General features: G+C 47.7%; 1 protein-coding gene and 3 long non-coding RNA genes across 6 annotated transcripts in view; 2 read left to right on the top strand and 2 right to left on the bottom strand.

Moving 5' to 3' along the window:
- Positions 1-10,635, top strand: part of POLI (DNA polymerase iota) — a 58,427-nt gene extending 47,792 nt beyond the window's left edge. For 2 of the 3 annotated variants that reach the window (XM_063960025.1, XM_063960009.1), the window contains 5 exons: positions 4,339-4,430; positions 4,924-5,057; positions 7,110-7,157; positions 8,021-8,247; positions 9,808-10,635. In XM_063960025.1, coding sequence (XP_063816095.1) covers positions 4,339-4,430; positions 4,924-5,057; positions 7,110-7,157; positions 8,021-8,247; positions 9,808-10,482 — 1,176 coding nt within the window. In that variant the 3' untranslated portion in view covers positions 10,483-10,635. The remainder of the gene's footprint in view (positions 1-4,338; positions 4,431-4,923; positions 5,058-7,109; positions 7,158-8,020; positions 8,248-9,807) is intronic. The other variant, XM_063960017.1, reaches the window with a different exon arrangement.
- Positions 10,636-16,167: 5,532 nt separating this feature from the next.
- Positions 16,168-17,549, top strand: LOC134914070 (uncharacterized). Its single transcript, XR_010177378.1, has 4 exons — positions 16,168-16,415; positions 16,497-16,868; positions 16,953-17,127; positions 17,405-17,549. It is a non-coding gene; the product is annotated as an uncharacterized LOC134914070 (long non-coding RNA).
- Positions 17,550-19,242: 1,693 nt separating this feature from the next.
- Positions 19,243-20,285, bottom strand: LOC134911997 (uncharacterized). Its single transcript, XR_010176975.1, has 3 exons — positions 20,034-20,285; positions 19,446-19,952; positions 19,243-19,341 (listed from the first exon to the last, which is right to left on the bottom strand). It is a non-coding gene; the product is annotated as an uncharacterized LOC134911997 (long non-coding RNA).
- Positions 20,286-20,312: 27 nt separating this feature from the next.
- LOC134913032 (uncharacterized) lies at positions 20,313-23,251 on the bottom strand. Its single transcript, XR_010177287.1, has 3 exons — positions 23,025-23,251; positions 20,722-20,900; positions 20,313-20,553 (listed from the first exon to the last, which is right to left on the bottom strand). It is a non-coding gene; the product is annotated as an uncharacterized LOC134913032 (long non-coding RNA).
- Positions 23,252-24,545: the final 1,294 nt, after the last annotated feature.

The following is a 24,545-nucleotide window of genomic DNA, read 5'->3' as shown; positions in this document are numbered from 1 at the left end:
TGGAAGTTCTGAAAGTATATACATCATAATTCAGGTTAAGTAAGAATTCCAGACCCTGTAATAAATCCGAGCCGAAGCTGGTTTACGGGATTTCAACATAGTTTGAATGATCGCCTCAGAGAATCCTTTTGCTCTCAGGAGTGAAGCTTCAAGAGCCACACCGTCAAAGCCAGTCTGGCCAGGTCCTGGTAGACACAAGGGCCCTGAACGAGGAGGTCTGGGCGTTCAGGAAGTAAAAAAAGACGCTCTATCGATAGACCCTGCAGGTCTGAGACTGAGGAAGTCCGCTTCCCAGTTGAGGACTCCCGGAATGAACACTGCCGATACGGATGGTAGATGGTGTCCTGCCCATTGGAGGATTCTTGACACTTCCATCATTGTCATGTGGCTTCAAGTGCCGCCCTGATGATTTATGTACACCACCGTGGTGGCGTTGTCTGATTGTACTTGAACAGGCCTGTTCTGTACCAGAGGCAGGGCCAGTGTCAATGCATTGAACACTGCCCGCAATTCCAGAATGTTTATCGGGAGGAGAGATTCCTCCCTGGTCCACCGAACCTGGAAAGAGTGTTGCCTTGTAGACTGGCGTCCGTTGTCAGGAGGAACCAATTTGGAGATCCAGAAGGGACGGGCCATGCCCAATTGTTTGTCCTGTAGCCACCAGCTCAGCTACAAACGGACCTCCGGAGTCAAGGAGATCATTTAAGTCCTGATCCGATGAGGCAGGCCGTCCCACTTGGAAAGGATTAACCTCTGCAGAGGGCGGGAATGAAATTGAGCGTACTCTACCATGTCGAAAGCCGACATCATGAGGCCTAGTGCTTGCATCACTGAGTGTACCGACACTCTCCGGCGAGAGAGGAAGTATCTGATCTTGTCCTGAAGTTTCAGGACCTTCTTCGGAGACAGAAACAGCCTTTGGCTCTGTGTGTCCAGCAGCGCCCCCAGGTGCACCATGCTCCGAGCAGGGACCAGCGAGGACTTCTTCCAATTGATGAACCATCCGAGGGCTTGTAGGAATTAGACCGACATCTCCAGTTGACTGAGGAGGACCTCTTGGGAGTTTGCCCAAATCAGCAAGTCGTCCAGATACGGCAGGATCCTGATGACGGAGGAAAGACGTAATCACGGCCCTGACCTTGGTGAAAATCTGAGGTGCCATGGCCAGTCCAAACGGTAGAGCTTGGAATTGAAAATGAAGGTTGCCTATAGCAAACCGCAGATATTGCCGATGCGAAATGGCAACAGGTATGTGTTAGGTAAGCATCCTGTATGTCCAGGGATACCTTATAGTCCTCGGGTTCCATGGCCAGCACAATAGAGCGCAGGGTTTCCATACGGAATTTGGACACTCTCACAAACTTGTTCAATGATTTGAGGTTGAGGATAAGCCAGAAAGACCCATTTGGTTTCGGAACAAGAAACAGGGTCGAAGAGTAACCCCTGCCTCTCTGGGACAGAGGTACCGGCACCACCACTCCTGTTTCCAGGAGGGATTGTACAACCAGGAGCTTGCGCTTTCAACGGATACGAGGGGTAACCGTTAAACAGAACTGCCGAGGGGGACGTCTCATGAAAGAGATTGCGTACCCGTGAGAGACAAATTCCCACACCCAAGCGTCTGAAGTAGTCTTTAACCAGGCCTGGGCGAACTGCAGAAGTCGGCCTCCCACCCTGGGGTCCCCCAGGAGGAGGCCCGCCCTGTCATGCAGCAGGCTTGTCTTGTTTGGAAGCAGGCTGATGGGCGGCCCAGGATTGTTTAGATTTGGGCTTAGTGGTTTTGGAAGTACAAGCCTGTCTCGGGTACGCTTGACCTTTTGCATTGCCTGGAGGTCGAAAAGAACGAAAAGTTGTACTCTTAGCCTTCGGAGCAGAATATTAGTACTAGGGAGAAACACAGTCTTGACCATCGCCAAGTCAGTCACAATCTTGTTTAGCTCATCCCCAAATAGTATGTCTCCCTTGAAAGGAAGCATCTCCAAGGTCTTTTTAGAGTCTAGGTCCACTTTCCAGGACCTTAACCACAGAATCCGGCGAGCCAGGATAGAAGTAGTAGATGCCTTGGCCGCCATGACCCCTGCATCAGAGGCCGCCTCCTGAATATAGGGAGAGGCTGTGGTAATATATGACAGATATTGTCTGGCAGTGTCAGAAATATCCTGAGGCAGCTCATCCTCAATTGCCTGAACCCATGCTTCAATTCCTTTCGCCGCCGAAGAGGCAGCCATAGTGGGTCTATGTACAGCACCGGTAAGAGTGTAAATAGACTTCAGGCATCCCTCCACACGCTTATCTGTCAGTTCCTTCAGTGAGGTGACAGTGGTGACAGGCAGAGTAGATGACACCACAGGTGCTGCAGACTGACAAAAGGTGTAGGGCACCCAGTACCCTGAACCCTTTTCCTCGGTCAAATCCGTATGATGCAGGAGCGTCTGTGGATTTCCCGCCCTGCGTAGCAGACATTATTGAGAATGTAGCCTTAGGGCGTATCAGTACAGTATAACCAGACAAACACAATACCTGCAACAACAACAAAAAACCTGTGTTATGTGACAGCAAATGCAGAGCACAAACAGAGGATTTAAGCGGTGTGAGGTGACTGAAACACAGTGACAAATTCCAAAAAGCATATCCTGCGGCACACTATATGTTATATGAGACCCTGATGCACTGAGCCCCCCAGGGTATAGAATGTAGTGATAGCAAAATGTGTGCTACACAGAATTGAAACCACACAGCAGCTACAGGCACACACAGTCACAGGTACAATGCAGAAATTATCACATATATTACAAAAAAACTGCACTGGACTAGTAAATCTACAAATAGATTTGTATGTATACAGATATAACAGTGCACTGTAAACATGTGGATGTATATCACAGAATACTTGTACTAAATATTCAGATTGCAGTACACTTGTTCCTAACTAACACTGTCTAAAATGACATGTAGAATACTTATGTGCCTGTAAATGCACAGCGCTGATGAGACAGGCGGCTTTACAGAGGAGACAGAGCCCTGCAGTCACGGAGTTCAGCCCAGTTACTAGTGAAGATGGCGCCAAAATCTCAGCAGGGAGTGAAGGGGAGAGAGATGCAGCTCCAGGGCGGGAACACCAGCAGTAGATGGCGCCTGGAGCTGGGGGAGGGGCTACAGGTCAGCACCTTATCCCCTCTGCTGGACTTCACCACCGGGTACTGTGGAGCCTATTACAAACGGATTTGAGTAAATCCGACCTGTGCTCCCTGCCCTGGTGGATATAGTGGGGTCCCTGTACGGCCACAGTGTCCACGCCAGCGGCGCGGTCCATCTCCTGGGACCGCAACGGATTGCGATTTACCGGCGGGTCCCACCTGGGGGACCCTCTTACCTCCTCCCTGTCATGCAGCCACGCGATCCAGGAGAGCAGCAGCGGTGGTGTGCCTAGAAACCAGTGCGCCCCTGCTCCAAGTACCCGGGAACCAGGCCGCGGGAGTATGCAGCGCCGCTGAGGGAGGTGATGGAGCCGCAGCACAGCATGTCAGAATGACATAGAATGTGCTGCGGCCCTTGAAGTCTTCTAAAAAAGCTCAGCCCCACCTGTTAGCTGCCTGCACTGCAGGCACAAACTTACAAACTGAGCTCCAGTGCCTGGAGGCGGGGATATAGAGGAGGCGTGCAGTGCGTCCTGGGAACAGTCAAAGCTTTAGCCTGTAGGTGCCTTGGATCAAGATCCAGCTCTACACCCCAATGTTATTCCCTGTGGAATCCAGTGTACCCCGCTGCAGAAAGAGGTGTAGCAGAGTGAGACTCAGGATCGGCCCCATTGCAGTCATTCTGGATGAGAACTTGATTGCTTACTGCGCGCCATACTCTGGTGTTCCTGCTGGGTCTAGCAGGTCCATGCCACACGCCTCTCTCCGCTTACCGAGCCCAGCTTGTTACATACAAGCCAAGTGGGTGCTGTTGTCCCTTCCTCCATGAACTTCTTATTCACCTGAATGGAACGTTGCCTTGGGAGGGGCAATGCCTGTTTTAGACAGGCCGAGTGGGAAGCAGAGATTATTGTGGAGTGCGGCCCAGTAATGACTCCAGCGGACCCAGCAAATGGGGCATAGTATGGAGGTAAACATTAAGCTGTGTTTTTATTTATTTGGTTATTTTATTATTTAATGCCACTAAAAAGTAGTATTTGTATTTTTGTTCTTTAATCAGCTGCTCTGGCTATTGGCCATAAGAGCTTACAATCTTGATCATTCTACTGCTTTAAAAAAAAAAAAAAAAATGGCCATTATAAATCCACTCATTGAACTAAGTAGTTTATCTTGTTTTCTCTTCTGCTTTGTTTTATAACAGTCTCTTAGTGAAGAAGATTCATTTAGAAAGTATTCCACGGTGTCGGAAGTAAGAACAAAACTGGAAGAGCTGCTCCGAAGTCTCCTAGGCAGGTCAGCGTATGAGCGCCGTGAGTGGCTACACCATATTTGATGCTCTATCATTTATATATTTGTTTAATACTCTTGCATATGAATAATTACATGCATGTGTTCTGTCGTTCCCCTAGCGCTATGTTTTCTGGCTTTTGTAAAAAAAAACAACTTTAATATGCACCCAATTCCAATATGTGAAGTCTTCTTGTACCACTATTGTCATACCTCCCAACAGTCCAGATTTTCTGTGGCTGTCCCGATGTCCCACCCACGGGCCGCAGTGTCCTGCGCAGGAGAGAGCAGGAGAATAGATGCCATCCACATCTATTCACAGTATCCTGGAGAGTGCCTGGCACGCCCCTACAGTGACATCAGGGGTGCTGCAAGGCTCCGCCCCATTTCCCCTTTGGCGCACACAGGGTCCCGCTTCAAGACACACCAAAGTTGGGGCGGTATGCTGCCATTTTATGACTTTGAGACTTATGTGACTTTAATGTGTTTCACCCTGCAGACTGTCCGCAGATGGGAGGAGCCCTCACACCCTGCGATTAACCCTTCGCCAGTTCTCGCCAACCAATAAATATTTCAACCGGGAAAGTCGCCAGTGTCCTATTCCGATGCACGTGGTCCAGAACTTGATCAGCGGTGAGGGCTTCCTGCGTAAAACGTGTTCAGTCTATGTACAGTGCAATGAGCTGGATTTGATATTAGAGCATTTATACTTGGGGAATATACAGTGCACTTAGCGGACAATGGGCCTTATTCAGGTTTGTTAGCAAATCAAAAAAGTTGGGCGAAACCATGTTGTACTGCAGGTGGGGCAGATGTAACATGTGCAGAGAGAGTTAGATTTGGGTGTGGTGTGTTCAAACTGAAATCTAAATTGCAGTGTAAAAATAAAGCAGCCAGTATTTACCCTGCACAGAAACAATATAACCCACCCAAATCTAAATATCTCTGCATATATTACATCTGCCCCCGCCCCCCCTGCAGTGCAACATGGTTTTGCCCAATTGCTAACTTTTTTGGTTTGCTAACAAACCTGAATAACCCCCCTATGTATCAAAGCTTCTAAAGAGTAAGTGGAGAAGTTTCCACAATAGCCAATAAGCTTCTATCTATCATTTTAGGGAATGTTCTTGAGAAATGCTAGCTAGAAGCTTATTGGTTCTGCTTCGCACACTCATAGTATTACGGTACAGAAAGCTGTGAATATTTTTGCAATGTCTGACAGTAGTGGTGTCAGCCGAGATCTCTCCCTTACACTTTATTTGGAAATCCCTACAAGATACAAAATAATTTCCTATTCCATTTTCCTAGCAGATGGAGGTAATTTTACTTGGAACAACCTCACAATCGGGCGCACCCTATAGTGAGGAGGACACAGTAGACTGTGTGCACTTAATTATACAATTATTCTAAGTCATTCTTGATCCATCTGCATATACTATGCTTGGCATAAAACACATGGGCAAATCCAATTTACTGTAACATGATACATATAGCTGTGACTGCTAATAACCAGGCCATGGCTTTCATTGGTTAAACGTTGATGAAAGAGGATGCCTGATTGGTTAATTATAGATAACAGGACATAGTTTTCGCTGAAGGCCCATATAGACGGGCCGATGCAGGAAGAGATGTGTGCTGAGAGTGCGGGGGGAGACGGGGGGCCGCTCACTTCACCCGCTGGCCTGAATGCAGGTCAATCTAGCAGCAGCGATAGCGATGTGCGGGGCCGCGCATCGCTATCGCTGAGGGGGCTACACACGGAGCGATCAGGCTGATATTCTAAGCAGTCTAGTCAGATTGCTTAGAATATCGCTCCGTGAGTACCCCCCATTAGAGTGTTTTGGTATTTAACGCTATTTGCAGGTATTTAACGCTATTTAAAATACCAGAAAACATGAATTCAGCTCATATAATACCCTCCTGTATATATTCTGATATTTACAAAGCAAAATAGAAATGCAGAAAGGTTCTTTCCTGTTTGGGACTGAATCAAATATTGCACTGAGGTCTGGCAACCTCTTGGATTCAGGACCCCCTTACCAGAGACCCCGCTTGGCTCCAACAGAAGACAGAAATACTATCAGAAACTAATGCTGGGTACACACTTAAACGATCTATCGTTCATTCAAATAACGAACGATATATCGATAGTTCATCGACTGGTGTGTACACCCGATATGTCTGTGAATGACATAGGTCGCAGACATATCAGGTTGGCCCTGCAGCGGAGTCGATGCCTGGTATATCTTTCAGATATATCGGCATTTCTTGCTGTGTGTACGGCCAACATGCCGACTGTCCCATGTGCCTGCCGGAAGAACTGCCGTCAATGACGTGGCAGCTGGGCAGGCAGCTGCGATGTCTGGCTAGGCATATCAAGCGGCTGATTGGTATGTGTGTATGCTTACCAAATCGGCTGCTCTGTCGGCGGATCTGTCGGCATAGTGTGTACCTAGCCTAAATTCTAACTCTGCGTCCGCAGTGTATTCAGAGGCATCCTGAATATGTGTTAGTAAAGATAATAATTTGGCCAGTTCAGTCCAGGTCAGGTTTGTCGATGGTTTAGTGCAGGACTTTATCACAGGAGCGGAGGAACTACAATATTATACACTGTTAATGAATTAGAGAATGAAATAATCCCATAAACCGTGTGACTTTCCTGAGGCTGCCTCCGATTCCTTGCAGATCTCCGCATGGATAGAATCACACCGGAGCAGAGCTTAGACTCTAGAGGTGAAGTGCTGCTTGTTACTGGTGGATAACTATAGCATACAGTAGTAGTTAATAGTATTATCCAACCGGGATACGTTCAGTATGCCGGCAGTCGAAATTCCGGAATACCAACATCAATCCAAATGCCGACGCTGGGGACTATTGCAGTTAGGCTGCAGGGAGTGGGTGAGGTTAGGTTTAGGTACCACCAGGGAGGGTTAGGATTAGCCTGTGGGGTGGGAGGTTTAGGCTGCAGGGCGGGAGGGTTAGGGCTAGGCTGCTGGGCGGGAGGGTTAGGTTTAGGATCACCGGGGAGGTTTAGGGTTAGGCTGTGGGCTGGGAGGGTTAGGTTTAGGATTACTAGGGAGGGTAAGGGTTAGGCTGCGGGAGGGTTAGGGTTAGGCTGCGTGGTGGGAGGGTTAGGGGTATAGAGGTGCTCCAACCAGCACCTCTATACCCCATAATTCCGGTGTCCCCCATCTGATGTATAAGTAATACTAAGATGCACTTAATTTTACAGCCAGCCTGTCCCCACACTGTCCTTAGTATCTTATCTTAAAAAGTTGTTTAGCAGTGTTCTCTTTCCAGGTAGCTTATATTTCTGAATAGATGATTTCTGGATAAAGGATTCCACTGATATACAGAGCACTAAGGTCCCTCTAGACTGCACTATAGTGTGGGTGATTGCACCTGGCCGGCAGGAAGAAGGTGACAACTTTTCAATGTCCAGACATTTGGTAGTTTTGCTGCTGGGCAAAGAGTAGATTGTAAAGTTTTCCATGAGACAAAGCTTGGACCTTTCTCTTCCTATAAGAGTAGCAGAGTGTTCTGCATGTGTGATTTTCCACCGTCATTCAGTGCATTTGTTTCTCTTTTTCTTACAGCCTCATCCGTAGAATGTTCCGCTGTGTTGTCCCCTCTGATGGAGATGCTCATGAAGCTATTCGAGAAGATGATTGATGTCAAGTTACCTTTTCACTTAACTCTCCTGAATGTTTGCTTTTCCAACCTCAAAGCTTCTAAGTCCTCAAACTCCTCCTCCCGAAACTCTATTGGGTTTTACCTGAGTCAGAAGAAGGAGTCAGCAAGTGACGCCAGCCCGAGCAGCCAGGTAGGTTGGTAACAGTAGTGTGTAGAAGTAGAACACTTTCTCCACGTCTAGGTAATGTATATTCCTAATAAGCGATCACTGTTACACATCACCAGCCCTAAGGGGTAAATGTAACTATAGCGGCACTGATCGTGCCGCTATAGCTCTTCCTGCTTCACCTCTTTACCGAGGTGAAGCAGAAACCAGTACTGACGAAATGTATTAACATCTCGGCTGCCGGAAAACTCCCCCTCCTGGCGATCCCTACCAGAGCGGCATTAGGCTGGTGCGCTGTGCCTCACCTCTCGACGCTGATGCTCTGCGTCTCCCCTCCCAGCGCTGATGCTCTGCGTCTCCCCTCCCAGCGCTGATGCTCTGCGTCTCCCCTCCCAGCGCTGCTGCACTGCGTCTCCCCTCCCAGCGCTGATGCACTGCGTCTCCCCTCCCAGCGCTGATGCACTGCGTCTCCCCTCCCAGCGCTGATGCACTGCGTCTCCCCTCCCAGCGCTGAGGCACTGCGTCTCCCCTCCCAGCGCTGCTGCACTGCGTCTCCCCTCCCAGCCCTGATGCACTGCGTCTCCCCTCCCAGCGCTGCTGCACTGCGTCTCCCCTCCCAGCGCTGCTGCTCTGCGTCTACCCCCCAGCGCTGCTGCTCTGCGTCTCCCCTCCCAGCGCTGTTGCACTGCGTCTCCCCTCCCAGCGCTGATGCACTGCGTTTCACCTCCCAACGCTGATGCACTGTGCCTAACCTCTCGGCTCTGATGCGCTGCTTCTCCCCTCCCGGCGCTGCTGCGCCTCGTCTCCCCTCCCGGCGCTGCTGCGTCTCGTCTCCCCTCCCGGCACTGCTGCGCCTCGTCTCCCCTCTCTGCGCCGATGCGATGCGTCTCTCCTCTGGGCGCCAATGTGCCGCGTCTCCCGGCGGCGAGCACTGCATCTCACTTCCCGGCCAGCTCCACTGGGCATGTGCGAGATCTGGCAGCCATTGGTAGATTTCACGTGAGCAGCCTAGACCCCGCTCTGTTGTAATCAACACTGGACACAAATTTATGCTTATCAAGTGGAGAAAGTGCTATTGGTAAGGTGCCTGGTTGGGGAAGCGTGGGGGAAATGTATCAATCCTTCTAAAGAGAAGTTGCGCATAGCAACCAATCAGATTCTAGCTAGCATTTGTCAAGTACGTTCTATAAATTGTAGGTGGCAACTAATAGAAGGTGTGATACATTTGCCTCTATGTCACTAATGGGGGACAGTGACTCCTCATGTGTGCGTTGTAGGGAAGGGCGATTACTATAAAAATCTGACCATGATATAATTTACAGTCAGACATTTGCCCAATGTGTGTGTCAAAGAGTAGATGCTAAATATGCTTTGTTTCCTAAAAGACTTTATTTTATTTTATTTTTTTCGGACACCTACGGGGCTTATGCATATTAAAAACGCAGCGGCTGTACTAACTGTGTCCACCTCTGGATCAGCCTCCCCCCCCCCGCCCTTTCTATATTACCGAATGAAGACAGAGGACATACAACTTTAGGTGAATCGGTGAAATCCAATTAACTTTTTTCTTCTTCTCTACATAAGGTAACCGGAGCGAGAGTAAAGCGGGGTGTAAATGACTCTTCACCCGCTACGGGGCTGGAACACCCTGCCTCCCTATCACTACCTGGGGACATTGACATGGATGTGTTCAGCCAGCTCCCTGAGGACATCAGGAGAGAGCTCCTCAGCAGCCCGCACACTGGACGGACGCACACTAGCAGCCAGGCGTCTGCCTGTAAGGGAATACAGCATTTCTTTACTAAGGCAATCACCGGAGGCCCTGACTGTTCTGGCAGAGATAGGAGCCATTCTCTGTCTAAAGAGACAGACAGCCTGTGTAACCGCACGGACAGTGGTAGTGACGTATACCCCGGCTCATCTGTCGGCTCCCCCTCTTATATGCCACACGGGAACTGTACCGCTAACCCATCTGTGCAGAATCGGTGCGCTGACACGGACGTGGGTGTGGCCATGGACTGTGCAGATTCTGGTGACTCCGAAGCTGTAGTTCCATTCCCTAAAAGCATTGATCTGAGTGTATACTCACAGCTCCCGGAGGAGCTGCAGAAAGAACTTATGACTGAGTGGAAGCACCAAAAACTCACTCCCAAGATCTTGGTCAAGAAGTCTCACGGGAAACTAAAGACCCCCAAAGGCCAAAAGTCGCCTGCAGCACCCCAGCCGAACAACTTGCTGAAGTATTTTAAGCCGGGCTAGATGCTGTTACCTGTAATTACTGCTCTTGTTTTGTATAAATCTTCAATTAATGTTTACGCCTCGCAAAAGAAATTGAATGGATAGATCTGTTTAAAAACAATACTTTTTGCTTTCAAAAATTCCATAGCATAATTATAAAGGTTTATGTGTTGACGTGTTCTGTAAACTTTTGTGCTGTAATGATCACATTAGTAAAATTGATCTGTTCCGACGGAGAGGATCCGACAATGCAGTATTCAATTTGCAGGCAAATCCGACTGGTTTTGCCCGTTTTCGACAATGTCAGTCCGACTTTTTTAAAGTTGGATTGGCATTGTCGAAAACTGGACTAAAACCTGTGGGATTTGGCCGCAAATCCGACAAAACAGGTGGATCCGCGGCTAATCCACCGATCCACATGTTTTCCGACAAGTCGGAAAAATGGCAGCCCCATTGAATAGGTCGAATCATGATTCGACCTAAAAAGGTCGGAAACTGCCGTCTTTCCAACTAGACAGTAGTTCCAACTTCAACTGAATAGACCCCATCGGCTGTCCTTTGGGATTTCAGTTAGTTGGGGGTCCCATCTAGAACCTGTTACTGAACGCCGGCTACCAGAGAAGGCTTTCTAGGCTTATGGCATGTATGCATTGAGGGCCTAATTCAAGGTTGATCGCAAAAGCAACATTTTCCTCTAATGGGCAAAACCGTGTTGCACTGCAGGGGGGGGGGGGCGGGGCAGATATAACATGTGCAGAGAGAGTTAGATTTGGGTGGGGTGTGTTCAAACTGAAATCTAAATTGCAGTGTAAAAATAAAGCAGCCAGTATTTACCCTGCACAGAAACAATATAACCCACCCAAATCTAACTCTCTCTGCACATGTTATATCTGCCCCACCTACACTGCACATGGTTTTGCTCATTAGAGGAAGATTTTGCTTTTGCAATCAACCTTGAATTAGGCCTTTAAATATCCATTTTGTGGATTCCTGTACAGTCAGTGGCTGAATACATTTCCTTATTCTGAGCAGCAATAAAGTACATTTTGTGAATTTAAACACCGGTATGGTGAGAAAATAAGTAATGACACATTCTCTGCTTCGCTACCTGGATTACGAATATGTTGATTGTGTCTTTTGAATGGTCTTATATGAAAAACGGAGCATCCACTTCATTTATCTGATCCGTCTGCAGTGGAAATTCCGAGTTACTTAATTTCCATTGCTCTGTCGTCACTCCTCAGCGAACAAAGTTATATTAGAGCCTGAAGTAGGGATCTACTGGTCCTGGATTTTGTTACTTTGGCAAAACTATACAGATTTAGAGTTGGAGGTGGAGGGCGGCACATTCCCGGATCAGCTGCATTGCAGTGTGTTAAAATAAAGCTGCCCAGTATCTGTGCTAAGGCAGAGTATATACAGCTGAATTTGTTCTTAACTCTATAAGGGGGATATGTATCAAAGCTTAGAGATATATAAATTGGAGAAGTTATATAGTGTGGCAGATGCTCAATTAGCTTAGTGATATCATTCAGGTGCTTGAAAGGGAGGGGTATTTGTAAGCAAGAAAAAAAGGCATTTTGTTTCCCCCAGCACACTGAATGATAACAGTAACCAGATGTAAATCCCACACAGTATTAGAATTTAGAGATCTCGGTTACATATATTTGATTGGAGATGTTGCTCATATTAATGTCTGTCAATTTTACAGTGTGCGCTAGATAAATGATAGCTAGAATCAGTTTGTTTGCCATGGGCATCTTCTCCGCTTTCTTTCTTTCTATGGTTTGATGCATCTCACCCACTGAGAGTTCAGAACAAATCCACCTATACACACCCTGTATGTGCACTGACTGTGTTGCAAAAAAAAACAACCCAAAGACCCATAAATAGGTTGACCAGTGCTGCGAGACTCGCACAGATGCAATAGCTCACAGAAAACAGTACGGGGAGTTGTCGCCCAGCACACTGAACAGAACTTACAACAATACTTGAAAAACTATATTGCAATAGAAATTCAGAGATATTTGTTGCATGCATTTGAAAATACATGGTAAGCTGCCGAGCCCCTTCAAGGCTTCTCTGATAACTGGCGGTCCCTACACTGCATGATAACAGTACACACTCTGGACCATGCAGTAATCTATTGTAAGGCCTTATGATAAAGGCACATACAGAAATACACACAAATTGAGAGCTAGCTTACCTATACCCCTTTTACACCGCCAGCTAGTAACACGGGTTATTGCACATGAAGCTGTATAACCCGTGTTGCTGGCTGGTGTAAAAGGGTTGAGTTGGAATAGTCCGGGTTGAGTGACCCGGTATTCCAACTCGGGAAGTTTGCGGGGTTGAACACGTGTTCAACCTGGCAAACTGTGCAGCGTAAACGGTAGCCGGGGTCGATGCGACATGGCTTCCCGTTTACATTCTATGTCCGGGCGGTGCTTGGAGATCATGTGATCTCCAAGCGCCGCCCACGTCACCAACCCGGCAATATGCTGGGTTGGTGACTGCGGTCTAAATGGGGGCTGAGGTGGGTCGCAGCCGGGTAGCTCCCGTGTCAGGGCTCCCGGCTGCGACCCGCTTCAGTTGGTATAAAAGCGGTACTAGTAGCCATTCCTGGGATCTCCCAAGTAGCACTACAGGAACCAGCACGCCCTCCAAATGCTGATCCCATCCATGCCTCTCACAACAGCAAACAAACACAGTTGAAGTTTTTCAAATATTGTTGCAAGTAGTATTTAGTGTGCGGGGGGACAACCCCCCTCTCGGTCTGGTATGACCCCTCCCTTGCACCTGAAAAGCCCTGCCACAGGATTTGAGCAGCTTCCACTGTGTGTGTTTTAGATGCAATACCTCATAAGAACGATGCCGCTTGTATTCATAGATCATACTCTATATAGAATTCACAATTATTGGTATAAGGTAGATGCCCCCGCATGTTTTCCGTTACTGATTGGTTTTGGCAACTTTATTGGAGCTGTAATGACATAGATGAGATATGACAATCTGAAAATTATATTTTTGTGCCTTGCTCGGTTTTCTTGTAGGCAGATGGGAGATATTCCAGGCTACATTGCCACCATTATATTCTGACTAATATCTCTCTCCAGCTGCGATTCATATATTTGCCCTTATTTATCAATGAGGGATAAATTTCACTGTGAGTGATAAATTGCACCAGCCAACCAGCTCCTAACTGTCATTTTTCAAACCCAGCCTGTGACATGGAAGTTATGAGCAGATTAGCTGGTGCAATTTATCATTCACAGTGAAATGTATCACTCATTGATAAATAAGGGCAATAGTTTTGTTTCATTCTTCTCACATACTGTAAATTTCTCCACTCAGAGCTTTTAGGGGCCCATTTATCAACCAGTTTTAGCTATTTAGAACTCGTTGCGTATGATAAATGGTGCTCCAGCCAATCAGCTCCCAGCTGTCCGTTTTCAAACACATAATAGGTGCTCATTGGCTGAAGTACCACTTATCGTACGCAATGAGTTTCAAATAGCTACAATTGGTTGGTAAATGGCCCCTCAGTCTGGAGCTGAACAACATGGCTGCATTTTGCTAGACACACAAAATGTTGGAAACATTTACAGGCAGCTTACTGGGGAAGAGCCCTCTTACTGAAACACCAGAATAAATGGCCTGTTTACCGTCTACCGTGGTGGTAACCGGTGCAATTAATGAAGCAGCGCAGTATGATACAGTAATGAACCCTCCCGGACTGGCCCGAGCAGCTAGACCTTCTGTAACAAAAAATAAAAAAGCCCTTATTTAATGGTTCACAACTTTTTATGGTGTTGTGACAACAGATATCAAATCCTATATCCATAATGACACACCAATGTTAAATCATGATTGTCTTTGTATTTGCTGCAAGTATATTGAAGAACAAAATTCATTTTAGGTCATTGTTATTACCATTGCAGGCCTTCAGTTTACTTTATATGTAGAAACAGACGGTGCCCACCTCTGCCCTGACACTGGTTGGGAGCCATGGTTATAGCCGGTTAAGGGGTCAACCAGCGTTAGTGCACCCCCTGCATTTTGGAGACTACGCCGGATTACCGAAACTTCCCGACTGTTTGCTCTTACCGGCCCCAACCCCTCGTGCACCACAGCCGGGGTGACACACAGACAGCTCCTGCCGTGGTTGTGCACTGTTCTGGAAGAATGAATTGCGCCGGACTCCGGGGGCACATGTGCGCGCACCCGAAATGGGGCGTGGCCACGCAAATTAGGGGGCGTGGCCACACCTCCGTCATTTTAGAGGGCGGTGCGGCCCACAGACGCTACTATAGAGAGCGTCTGTGGCCGGCGACGTCACTGTTGGGGGCGTGCCCAGCACCTCCGTCGGTGCTGGGCTTCCCCCAGCCCTCTCCCAATGCGTGAATGGGTGCCGCGCGCATGCGCACGGCATCTATACACGCCGGGAGGGCAGGGAGCGGGCGGCTGTTCTAGCAGGGCGCCGCAAAAGGGGCAGGGCGGGTTTTGCCTGTTAAAAAACGGGCAGGCGCCCTGCTAAAACAGCCTAGAGTGAACACTATGGGGTATATGCAATTGCGGTCGAATTTCAAAAATAGTCGAATTCCGGAACTTTTTCGCCCCAAAAATAAATTCGCCTATGCAGTACAGTACTTTATCGCAAAAAAACGGACATTCAAAATTCGACTTTTGGCAATTCGACTTTTTTCGCATTCGACTTTTCTGCAATGGTACAGATGCTGCAATTCGCCCAAAGCATATTCAATTCAAGTTTGGAAATTCGCCTGCAGTGCTTTTCGACCGCAAATTCGACTATTTCAGTCCGCCTCAGTTGACTGGCGGGATCTAAAAAAAAATTTTTAGTACATGATTTTTTTTGATATTTGAGGATTGCTAGTAGCATATCTATTTATATTTGAAAGGATTATCTACTTGGTTTGTCTTTTTTTGCTTCACAAGTATTATTTAATTGATTTTTTAAAGGAATATTTTTTTCTTCAATCTCCTGAGGGAAATTTACCCATGATTCCACAGTTTTACCCAGGATACACTTCTGCAAAGCCCCTCCTATCTCCTCACTCCCAGGTTTGAGACTACAGGGAGAAGGAGCCATTTTACAGTCAGCTCTGTGGAATCGTTTTTTTAGGAAAATTCCTGCGTTTTAAAACACATTCCTATTTTTGTACTGACTACAATGATGGAGCCTTTTTCTGACCAGATTGTGATGTTCATGCTGGCTGCAAGCATGATGGAGGAAGAAAGTGCTGATGAACATCAGGATCCAGGTCAGCAAATGTCTGCATTGGGTGAGCCAGTATTGCGGGTTTCATTTCCACGTCCACGCCAGTATCGCACTAGGCGTGAACTGGAGGATCTCAGCGAGTTCGAGGTGATACAAAATTATCGCTTATCGACTCGCGACATATATTCGCTGTACGCTCTGTTGGAGGCCGACTTGGAACCTCGGGCACGGACAAATCGTGCAATCAGCGGTTTTCAGAAACTGCTGGGGACGTTACATTTTTTGGCGTCAGGCACATTCCAGCCTACACTGTCTCAAACATGCGGTTTTTCACAGTCGACACTGTCGCGCTGTATAACCCAGGTCATTAGGGCTTTCCGCAAATTGACGATCCAGTACATCACATTTCCAGAGACGGACAGCGAATGTCGTGAGATCAAATTAGGCTTTTTCAACAAATACAAATTTCCCAATGTGCTGGGCGCGATTGACTGTACCCACGTGCAGATCAGACCGCCACGGAATTCAGAGGAATGTTTTCGGAACCGAAAACAGTTCCATTCCCTGAACGTGCAGGCGGTCTGTGATGTAAACATGAGATTTTTGAACATTTTTGTGGGATTTCCTGGATCATCTCACGACTCCTTCATCCTAAGCCAGTCATCGCTGTTTGACAAGTTTGAAACAGGAAACATGCCTGGTGGCTGGCTGTTAGGTATGTATTTCAATTTTTTTGATTTTTATTATTTTTTTTATTTTTTACAAGTACCTAACATTTTTTTTATATTTTCTATAGGCGATGCGGGTTATCCAAACAAACCGTGGCTCTTGACCCCATTGTCTAATCCTGTCGGTAGAGCAGAAAAACGTTACCAAGAGACACACATTGCATCGAGGCAAATAATTGAACGTGCCTTCGGTGTACTTAAAAGCCGGTTTCGATGTTTAGACACTTCCGGCGGTGCTCTTTTGTACTCACCGGCGAAGGTTTGCGGCATGGTAAATGCATGTTGTATTTTACACAACATATGTGTCGCAAACCGTTTGCCGGTGACTCTTCGTCGCAGTGCTTTCCGACGCGGGAACCGGTCTTCTGCTCTACCGGTGGGTATGGACGAAGGAGAGGATTCCCGGCGGACATTGATCCAAAATTATTTTGCAGTTGCCTGTGAGTATACTGACAACATTTGTATTATCGTGTAAACTGACATTGGAATATTTTTAAAAAAACCTTTTCATTTATGTATTTCAGAGTTTTACATCCTGTTGATGTATATCCCCAGGCCATGTTTGTACAGTTCGTTACCCCCTGTTTTATCCTGTTGGGTTACCGCAAATATTTGATCCTTTTATCCAACTCTACCATGGGCGACCTACTGGTGATGTGGACCTGACCCTCCGCCATGTAGCAGACAACCCCCCCTCAGGTGAGATGTATTGCCCAAAACTCCCTTGTCCAAAATCACCCCGACATGTCCAAAGTGCAGCCCTCCGGCATTTGCAAGACTGCACATCCAAACATTCCCTGAAACAGCAATGCTCGTCAGGGAATGTTTGGATGTGTAGTGACGCAAGTTCGGAGGGTTGCATTTGGGCCGCTGTAACCCGCTTGTGTTGTGTGGACTGTTGTATGTACTTCTTTTTCCCAGTCCCAGGGTGACCCTATCACCCATATCTGGAAGCTCATACTGTTCTCTTCCACAGGTCTTCCGGTGTATCCTTCCTAAGTGGCGTGGATGTGAAGAGACACAGTTCCCCTGATGTTCCCTGGGCAATCTACTTACGTACAATTCAACTGCATTACAAATTTTAATAAAAACCACAGGAAACTTCTATTTTTAAAAGTTTATTGAAGAAAAATGTTATTTTTTAAATAAAGTTTAAAAGTTAATTAAAACAAAAAAGGAGTTTGTTCTTCTTTACATTCTTTTCTTGTGTATATAGATATCTGTGGGGAAAAGAAAAAAGTATATTAAAGTAAAGACACACTAAATTCATGTTCATTTCTTTTCAATGAAAATTTGTGGAACAACACAGCCCAGCATGACCCATTGCTGGACTGTGTGGTTCTACAAAGGCATGCGGTTCAAAGTGAAATAGTGGCGTCAGTGGTCAGCACTTTGAAACGCTAACATTTGTGGAACAACACAGCCCAGCATGACCCATTGCTGGACTGTGTGGTTCTACAAAGGCATGCGGTTCAAAGTGAAATAGTGGCGTCAGTGGTCAGCACTTTGAAACGCTAACATTTGTGGAACAACACAGCCCAGCATGACCCATTGCTGGACTGTGTGGTTCTACAAAGGCATGCGGTTCAAAGTTTCTTGAATAGATACATTGAAACATGGTTCTACTCACCTTGGTACGCACAACACGAACTTATGCCGTCCACTTCATTTTTCCCCACCAATCCTATGAATAAGTCAAAACACAGACTAGTGAATAGTAAATTCACACAATGAAAGCCTACTGTACACCATTACAAAAAGGATTTTTGGAAGAAAAAAGTGGTATCAGAATAGCTCTTTGGCCCATCATACATGTAGCCACAAGGAGCTTTCATCCGTTACCACACGCGCCCGCATACATGCCCGCGCATGTATGCCTACACAAAGCTCCTTGGTAGTACCCGGTCACGGGTGGGGAAGCCCAACACAGAAAGCAATAGTAAGAAAAAAAAAAAACTAATGGGAGGGGAAGAAAGGGATACATGAAAAACATATATAAGTAAATAAAACAATACGACCGGGTTTATGGTGGAAGTCTGTCCGGATCCTCTTCTTCCCCCTGATAGGGCGTGGATGTCCTGGGAGGCTGGGTAGTATGTTGACTGTGCCTCTGTGCCCATGCGGCTGAAGATTGTGTGGCCGGTGGTGGAGGCATCTGGGGGGTGGGGTACATCCCTGTATATCCCTGGTACATCTGTGACTGTCTGTACTGGGATGGGACTTGAGGAAGGGTACGAGGCGTCCTTGTGGCTTGCGACGGCGGATATGGTGGATCACCAGCGTGTTGATGAGCTGGTCCTGGGAGCTTATCATAGATCATCTGCAGTGTGGTTGCGATGACCTGTTGGCTGGATGAGGAGTGTCGATGACTCTCCGACATGTTTTTATTGCTTTCTGCCAGACATGAGCTGTTGTCCACGAGCCGGGTCATGGATTCGGCCAGAATGTTAAGTACGTTCATATTCTCCCTATGATCTTGCATTCTGACCTGTAGTATTGTGGCCGTGCTGTCGGAAAGAGTCTTCTGCAGTTCAAGCAGACTGTTTGACATCTTCTCCATTGTCCTCTCAATGTTGTCCAGTCTGCTTCCCACGACATTTGTGTACGTATCCTGGCGGGTCCCAATCTCCGATGCCAGGGTGTGAACCCTCTGAACAGTTGAGGGATTCTGTCCTTCCTGGATGTCTGCCACCACTTGGATTTGGGCAGCTGAAAAGAAAATTAGAAAATATTATACACATTCATCATACATTTTTTTAAAGGCTCACAATTCAATTTACTCACACAGGGATGTAGCAACTGCAGCGTCCTGCACTTCCACCTCGTCATCCTCTGACGACTCCTGTAGGAGGAGATCCGGCCTGAAGTAGGAACCAATCCCCGAAGCTAGTCCGCTGCTGGTCCGTGGCACCACTGTTTGCAAAATAATTTTTTTGGGAAAGTTAATAAACTTTACACAACTGCTGACCCCCCCCCCCCCCCCCCCCCTTCCACACACACACAAAATAAATACAAACCTTCTCCATCCTGTGATGCCGCTGCTCCAGGAGCTCCACTTGTCCTCGTTTCGGAAGACTTTTCAAGGGTCTGGCTGGATACGTCTGCACGGCTGTCCTCAAACCCAAGAAAAGTTTCGTCTGTTAACCCTGTAGACTCAAACAGATCGGGTGATGGGTCCACAAGGGTTGTGTCTTGAGGTTCTTCAGTCACAGTCCCAGAGCTCCTGGAGAGAAGACGATCTGGTGATGGCCTGCGCGCAGGAGCTGTAGTTTGGCGCCCATCTTGTGGTGTGGTCGCCGACGGTGTCTGGCGCACAGGTGATAGTCTGTGCGCTGACGTCGTCTGGTGCACAGGTGACAAACTGCGCGATGACTAACTGTGGCGCACAGGTGACGATCTGTGTGCTCGCGATGCTTGCGGCGCAGTTGATGGTCCGCGCGCTGCTGCTGATGCCTGCTGCACAGGTGACGGTCCGTGCGCTGGCGATGTCCTGTGCGCAGGTGATGTCCTCTGGGCAGGCCTGTCTGAAAAAAAAAAAAAAAAAAGCACATTAGCACATACAAAAATTTTAAAGGGAAGTACAGCTCATGTGAATGTATTCTTACCATCAGACCTCCTTTTGGACGGCTTATCTCCCGCCTTCTTCCGTCTTCTGGGCGGTTCTTCCTCCTCAGGAAAGCCAGCAGGACGGCTAGAGTCCACACCTCCGCGAACTCCTTCGACCATGGCAGGGTTCATGCGCCTTCTAATAACATCCTCCCAGGATAGCCACTTCAGGTTGAGAGCCGGGCCACCTCCCGTAGCTGTCTCATGTCGGCGCTGAATCCCCATCTTCTTCTTGGTCTGTCTGCGGCAATCACTGTACCGCTTCTAGCAATTTCTGGTGCTCCGGTGGTTTCCAGATATTGCAGTGACTTGACTCGCAATGGATTCCCAGATGCTTCGCTTTGTCCTAGCTGCTGTTGTCTGTGCCCTTGGTCCATACAAAACGTCGTAGGACCTGTCGACGCAATCCACTAGGGTACAGTTTTCCGCCTCAGTGTATCTGGGTCCACGCGGCTTTTTCGGTCCTGCATCTTCACCAGAGGCTTCCTCCTCCGACTGCTCCTCTGGCTGGCTTCTTGCCTTTAGGGATTAAAAAAAATAAATAAAAATTTTTAATAAGATCGGTATGTACCTGTGAGTGTCAGTATCCCTGGCATTGCGCACATATTCCAGTAGGTGTGCATGGCATTGCACAAACTACAGTGGGTAAAGTTTGATGCTATTTGTGTCTGCAGGTGTGGTTAGTACCTTTCTACTAGGCTTTTTCTTGGACTTCTCATGGGCCCTTGACGACCGCGGCTGGTCACTACATGCCTGGTCGGTCGTATCCGCCTCCTGGGTTGGCTCCCACTCCTCGTTGCTGTGCAGGGATAGATCCGAGGGGGTGGGGGAAGGGGCGGATCGGGTCTGCTTGTCCTTTGACATCTCTGTTATAAAATAAAAATAAACATACATACATACATGTATAAAAGGCTGACCCACACAAAATGGCTGACCCACACAAAATGGCTGACCCACACAAAATGGCGACCAGACTGTCGACCAAACTTGCTCCAAATCACTCCAAAATGGCCAGAAAGCATCCCAGCACACTCAGGAGGTACACCAATGCTAAATGAGGAGGGAAAACACATGTTTGCCAAACAGCCGACAGCACATATCGACCAGACTGTCGACCAAACTTGCTCCAAATCACTCCAAAATGGCCAGAAAGCATCCCAGCACACTCAGGAGGTACACCACAGCTAAATTAGGAGGGAAAACACATGTTTGCCAAACAGCCGACAGCACATGTCGACCAGGCTGTCGACCAAACTTGCTCCAAATCACCCCAAAATGGCCAGAAAGCATCCCAGCACACTCAGGAGGTACACCAATGCTAAATGAGGAGGGAAAACACATGTTTGCCAAACAGCCGACAGCACATGTCGACCAGACTGTCGACCAAACTTGCTCCAAATCACTCCAAAATGGCCAGAAAGCATCCCAGCACACTCAGGAGGTACACCACAGCTAAATTAGGAGGGAAAACACATGTTTGCCAAACAGCCGACAGCACATGTCGACCAGGCTGTCGACCAAACTTGCTCCAAATCACCCCAAAATGGCCAGAAAGCATCCCAGCACACTCAGGAGGTACACCAATGCTAAATGAGGAGGGAAAACACATGTTTGCCAAACAGCCGACAGCACATGTCGACCAGACTGTCGACCAAACTTGCTCCAAATCACTCCAAAATGGCCAGAAAGCATCCCAGCACACTCAGGAGGTACACCACAGCTAAATTAGGAGGGAAAACACATGTTTGCCAAACAGCCGACAGCACATGTCGACCAGACTGTCGACCAAACTTGCTCCAAATCACTCCAAAATGGCCAGAAAGCATCCCAGCATACTCAGGAGGTACACCAATGCTAAATGAGGAGGGAAAACACATGTTTGCCAAACAGTCCACAGCACATGTCGACCAGGCTGTCGACCAAACTTGCTCCAAATCACCCCAAAATGGCCAGAAAGCATCCCAGCACACTCAGGAGGTACACCAATGCTAAATGAGGAGGGAAAACACATGTTTGCTAAACAGTCCACAGCACATGTCGACCAGGCTGTCGACCAAACTTGCTCCAAATCACCCCAAAATGGCCAGAAAGCATCCCAGCACACTCAGGAGGTACACCAATGCTAAATGAGGAGGGAAAACACATGTTTGCCAAACAGCCGACAGCACATGTCGACCAAACTTGCCCCAAATCACTCCAAAATGGCCAGAAAGCATCCCAGCACACTCAGGAGGTACACCACAGCTAAATTAGGAGGGAAAACACATGTTTGCCAAACAGCCGACAGCACATGTCGACCAGACTGTCGACCAAACTTGCTCCAAATCACTCCAAAATGGCCAGAAAGCATCCCAGCACACTCAGGAGGCACACCAATGCTAAATGAGGAGGGAAAACACATGTTTGCCAAACAGTCCACAGCACATGTCGACCAGGCTGTCGACCAAACTTGCTCCAAATCACCCCAAAATGGCCAGAAAGCATCCCAGCACACTCAGGAGGTACACCAATGCTAAATGAGGAGGGAAAACACATGTTTGCCAAACAGTCCACAGCACATGTCGACCAGGCTGTCGACCAAACTTGCTCCAAATCACCCCAAAATGGCCAGAAAGCATCCCAGCACACTCAGGAGGTACACCAATGCTAAATGAGGAGGGAAAACACATGTTTGCCAAACAGTCCACAGCACATGTCGACCAGGCTGTCGACCAAGCTTGCTCCAAATCACCCCAAAATGGCCAAAAAACATCCCAGCACACTCAGGAGGTATACCAATGCTAATAGAAGACCCAAAAAGTCATTTAAAGAATAAAAAAAAAACGTGAAAAACTACCCCAAAACACAAGTCTCCCCCAAAAAATGCAGCAACACAAGCAAGGGGCTATACACATACCTGCACACATACACAAACACCCCATGTACACCTCATGGCAACCCCCACTACACAAACACATACATGCAACACCAGACACACATGTGGTACTTACCTACAAATGTTGTAAAAGCTCCTAAAATGGCTCTCCTCCGGGGTAACAGGAATCCTCCTGACTGTCCTGGAATAAAGCCTGCTGGGGTGTCCAAACGATATCCACAGCAAACAACCAAATTGCTAGCTCTGCACCTCCTCACACCTCTCTGCAGGTTCACAAAATGGCTGCAGAGCACGCAGCAAACAAGCCCTAATAAAGGGCTGCTTTCGGCGGGAAGGCGAATTCTGGACGCCCACTACTCGCCGATTGGCCGTTATCCGCCTGGGGGTGGGTCGAATTAGTTTTATATTGCATATGGTGAATTCAGGGTCCCGGCGACAGGGCTGCGGCTGGCGAGTGCGGGCGAATTTTACAGGGGCGGATTAAATGACGCGATTCGCCCGCTATTGCATATACCCCTATATATATAATGTATGTGTGTGTGTTTATACGTGCATCGCTATTTAGTGAGACAGTAGCAGGAATTTTGATGAATATTGCTGAGCTGTACTGTATATTGCTGTTTAATAAGAGAACGCACAATACAGCATTTTTTTGCCATAAAATCAATTGCAGTTCCCTCTGACTTCATTATCCATAGCTTAGCTCAGTCCTGTATTGATGCTTTGCCTTTTAAGCTAATTGTTCCTGCAAGTTCATCGCTCATTTGTGTTGATTTTGGCTGCTAGAGCCGACGGAGAGAAACGCTGTAAATAATTAACCCTGTAGCTCACTGTCACTGCTCTCCAGTAGGAATATACACAGAGCAATCCCTTTATGCCCTGCTACCTCTTACAGTCCTACCTGTGATAAGCTATTATGGTCAGTATGGAGCTGGCACTAGCTTAGTGCTGCCCATTCTACCCTAGGCTAGCAGCTGGCATCCCCCTACAGAGGGATGAGCAGCACAATGCACGGGTAGAATGACAGGAATGCTACGTTTTTATGGCAGACGTCTGAGTGTTCCCTGCTTTGTTGGTAAATGTGATAATGACGGTTCCTGGAATATTTGTTATATTGGGTAGACTACACTTATACAAATGTTTGTTTGGGACGCGGTGGGCTGCAAGCTGAGCACGTTGGATCCAAGCCATTTGCCCAGTCCAATCAGAACCCATGCGGATGGATTTGCGTATAGGGCCCGATTCAGACCTGATAGCTGCTGTGCATTTTCGCACAACAGGTGATTATCTATAGCTTATGCACCGCACGTCGCCAAACAATAACAGACATTGCCGACAAGCGACAGGCTGGTGCAAAAATTTTAATCGCAGAGCCACTCTCATGCTGACTGACAGGAAGAGGACGTTTGTGGGTGATAACTGATCGTTTTCAGGGAGTGTCGGAAAACGCAGGCGTTCCTAAGCGTTTTCAGGGAGTGTGTGTGACGTCAGCTCCGGCCCCGATCAGCCTGTCCTGATCGCACTGTAGGAGTAGGTCCTGGTCACTGGTAAAAACATTAAATGGTGAGTGAGGTGCGAACGTATTTGCAGCTGTCCGCTGACTGAGGTTTTTTTTTCCAGCACACCGTACACATGC

Source organism: Pseudophryne corroboree, chromosome 1 (assembly GCF_028390025.1).
Source record: "Pseudophryne corroboree isolate aPseCor3 chromosome 1, aPseCor3.hap2, whole genome shotgun sequence".
NCBI classification, from domain to species: Eukaryota; Metazoa; Chordata; class Amphibia; order Anura; family Myobatrachidae; genus Pseudophryne; species Pseudophryne corroboree.
The sequence above is the reverse complement of the archived record's forward strand: the minus strand, read 5'-3'. Positions and strand labels throughout refer to the sequence as shown.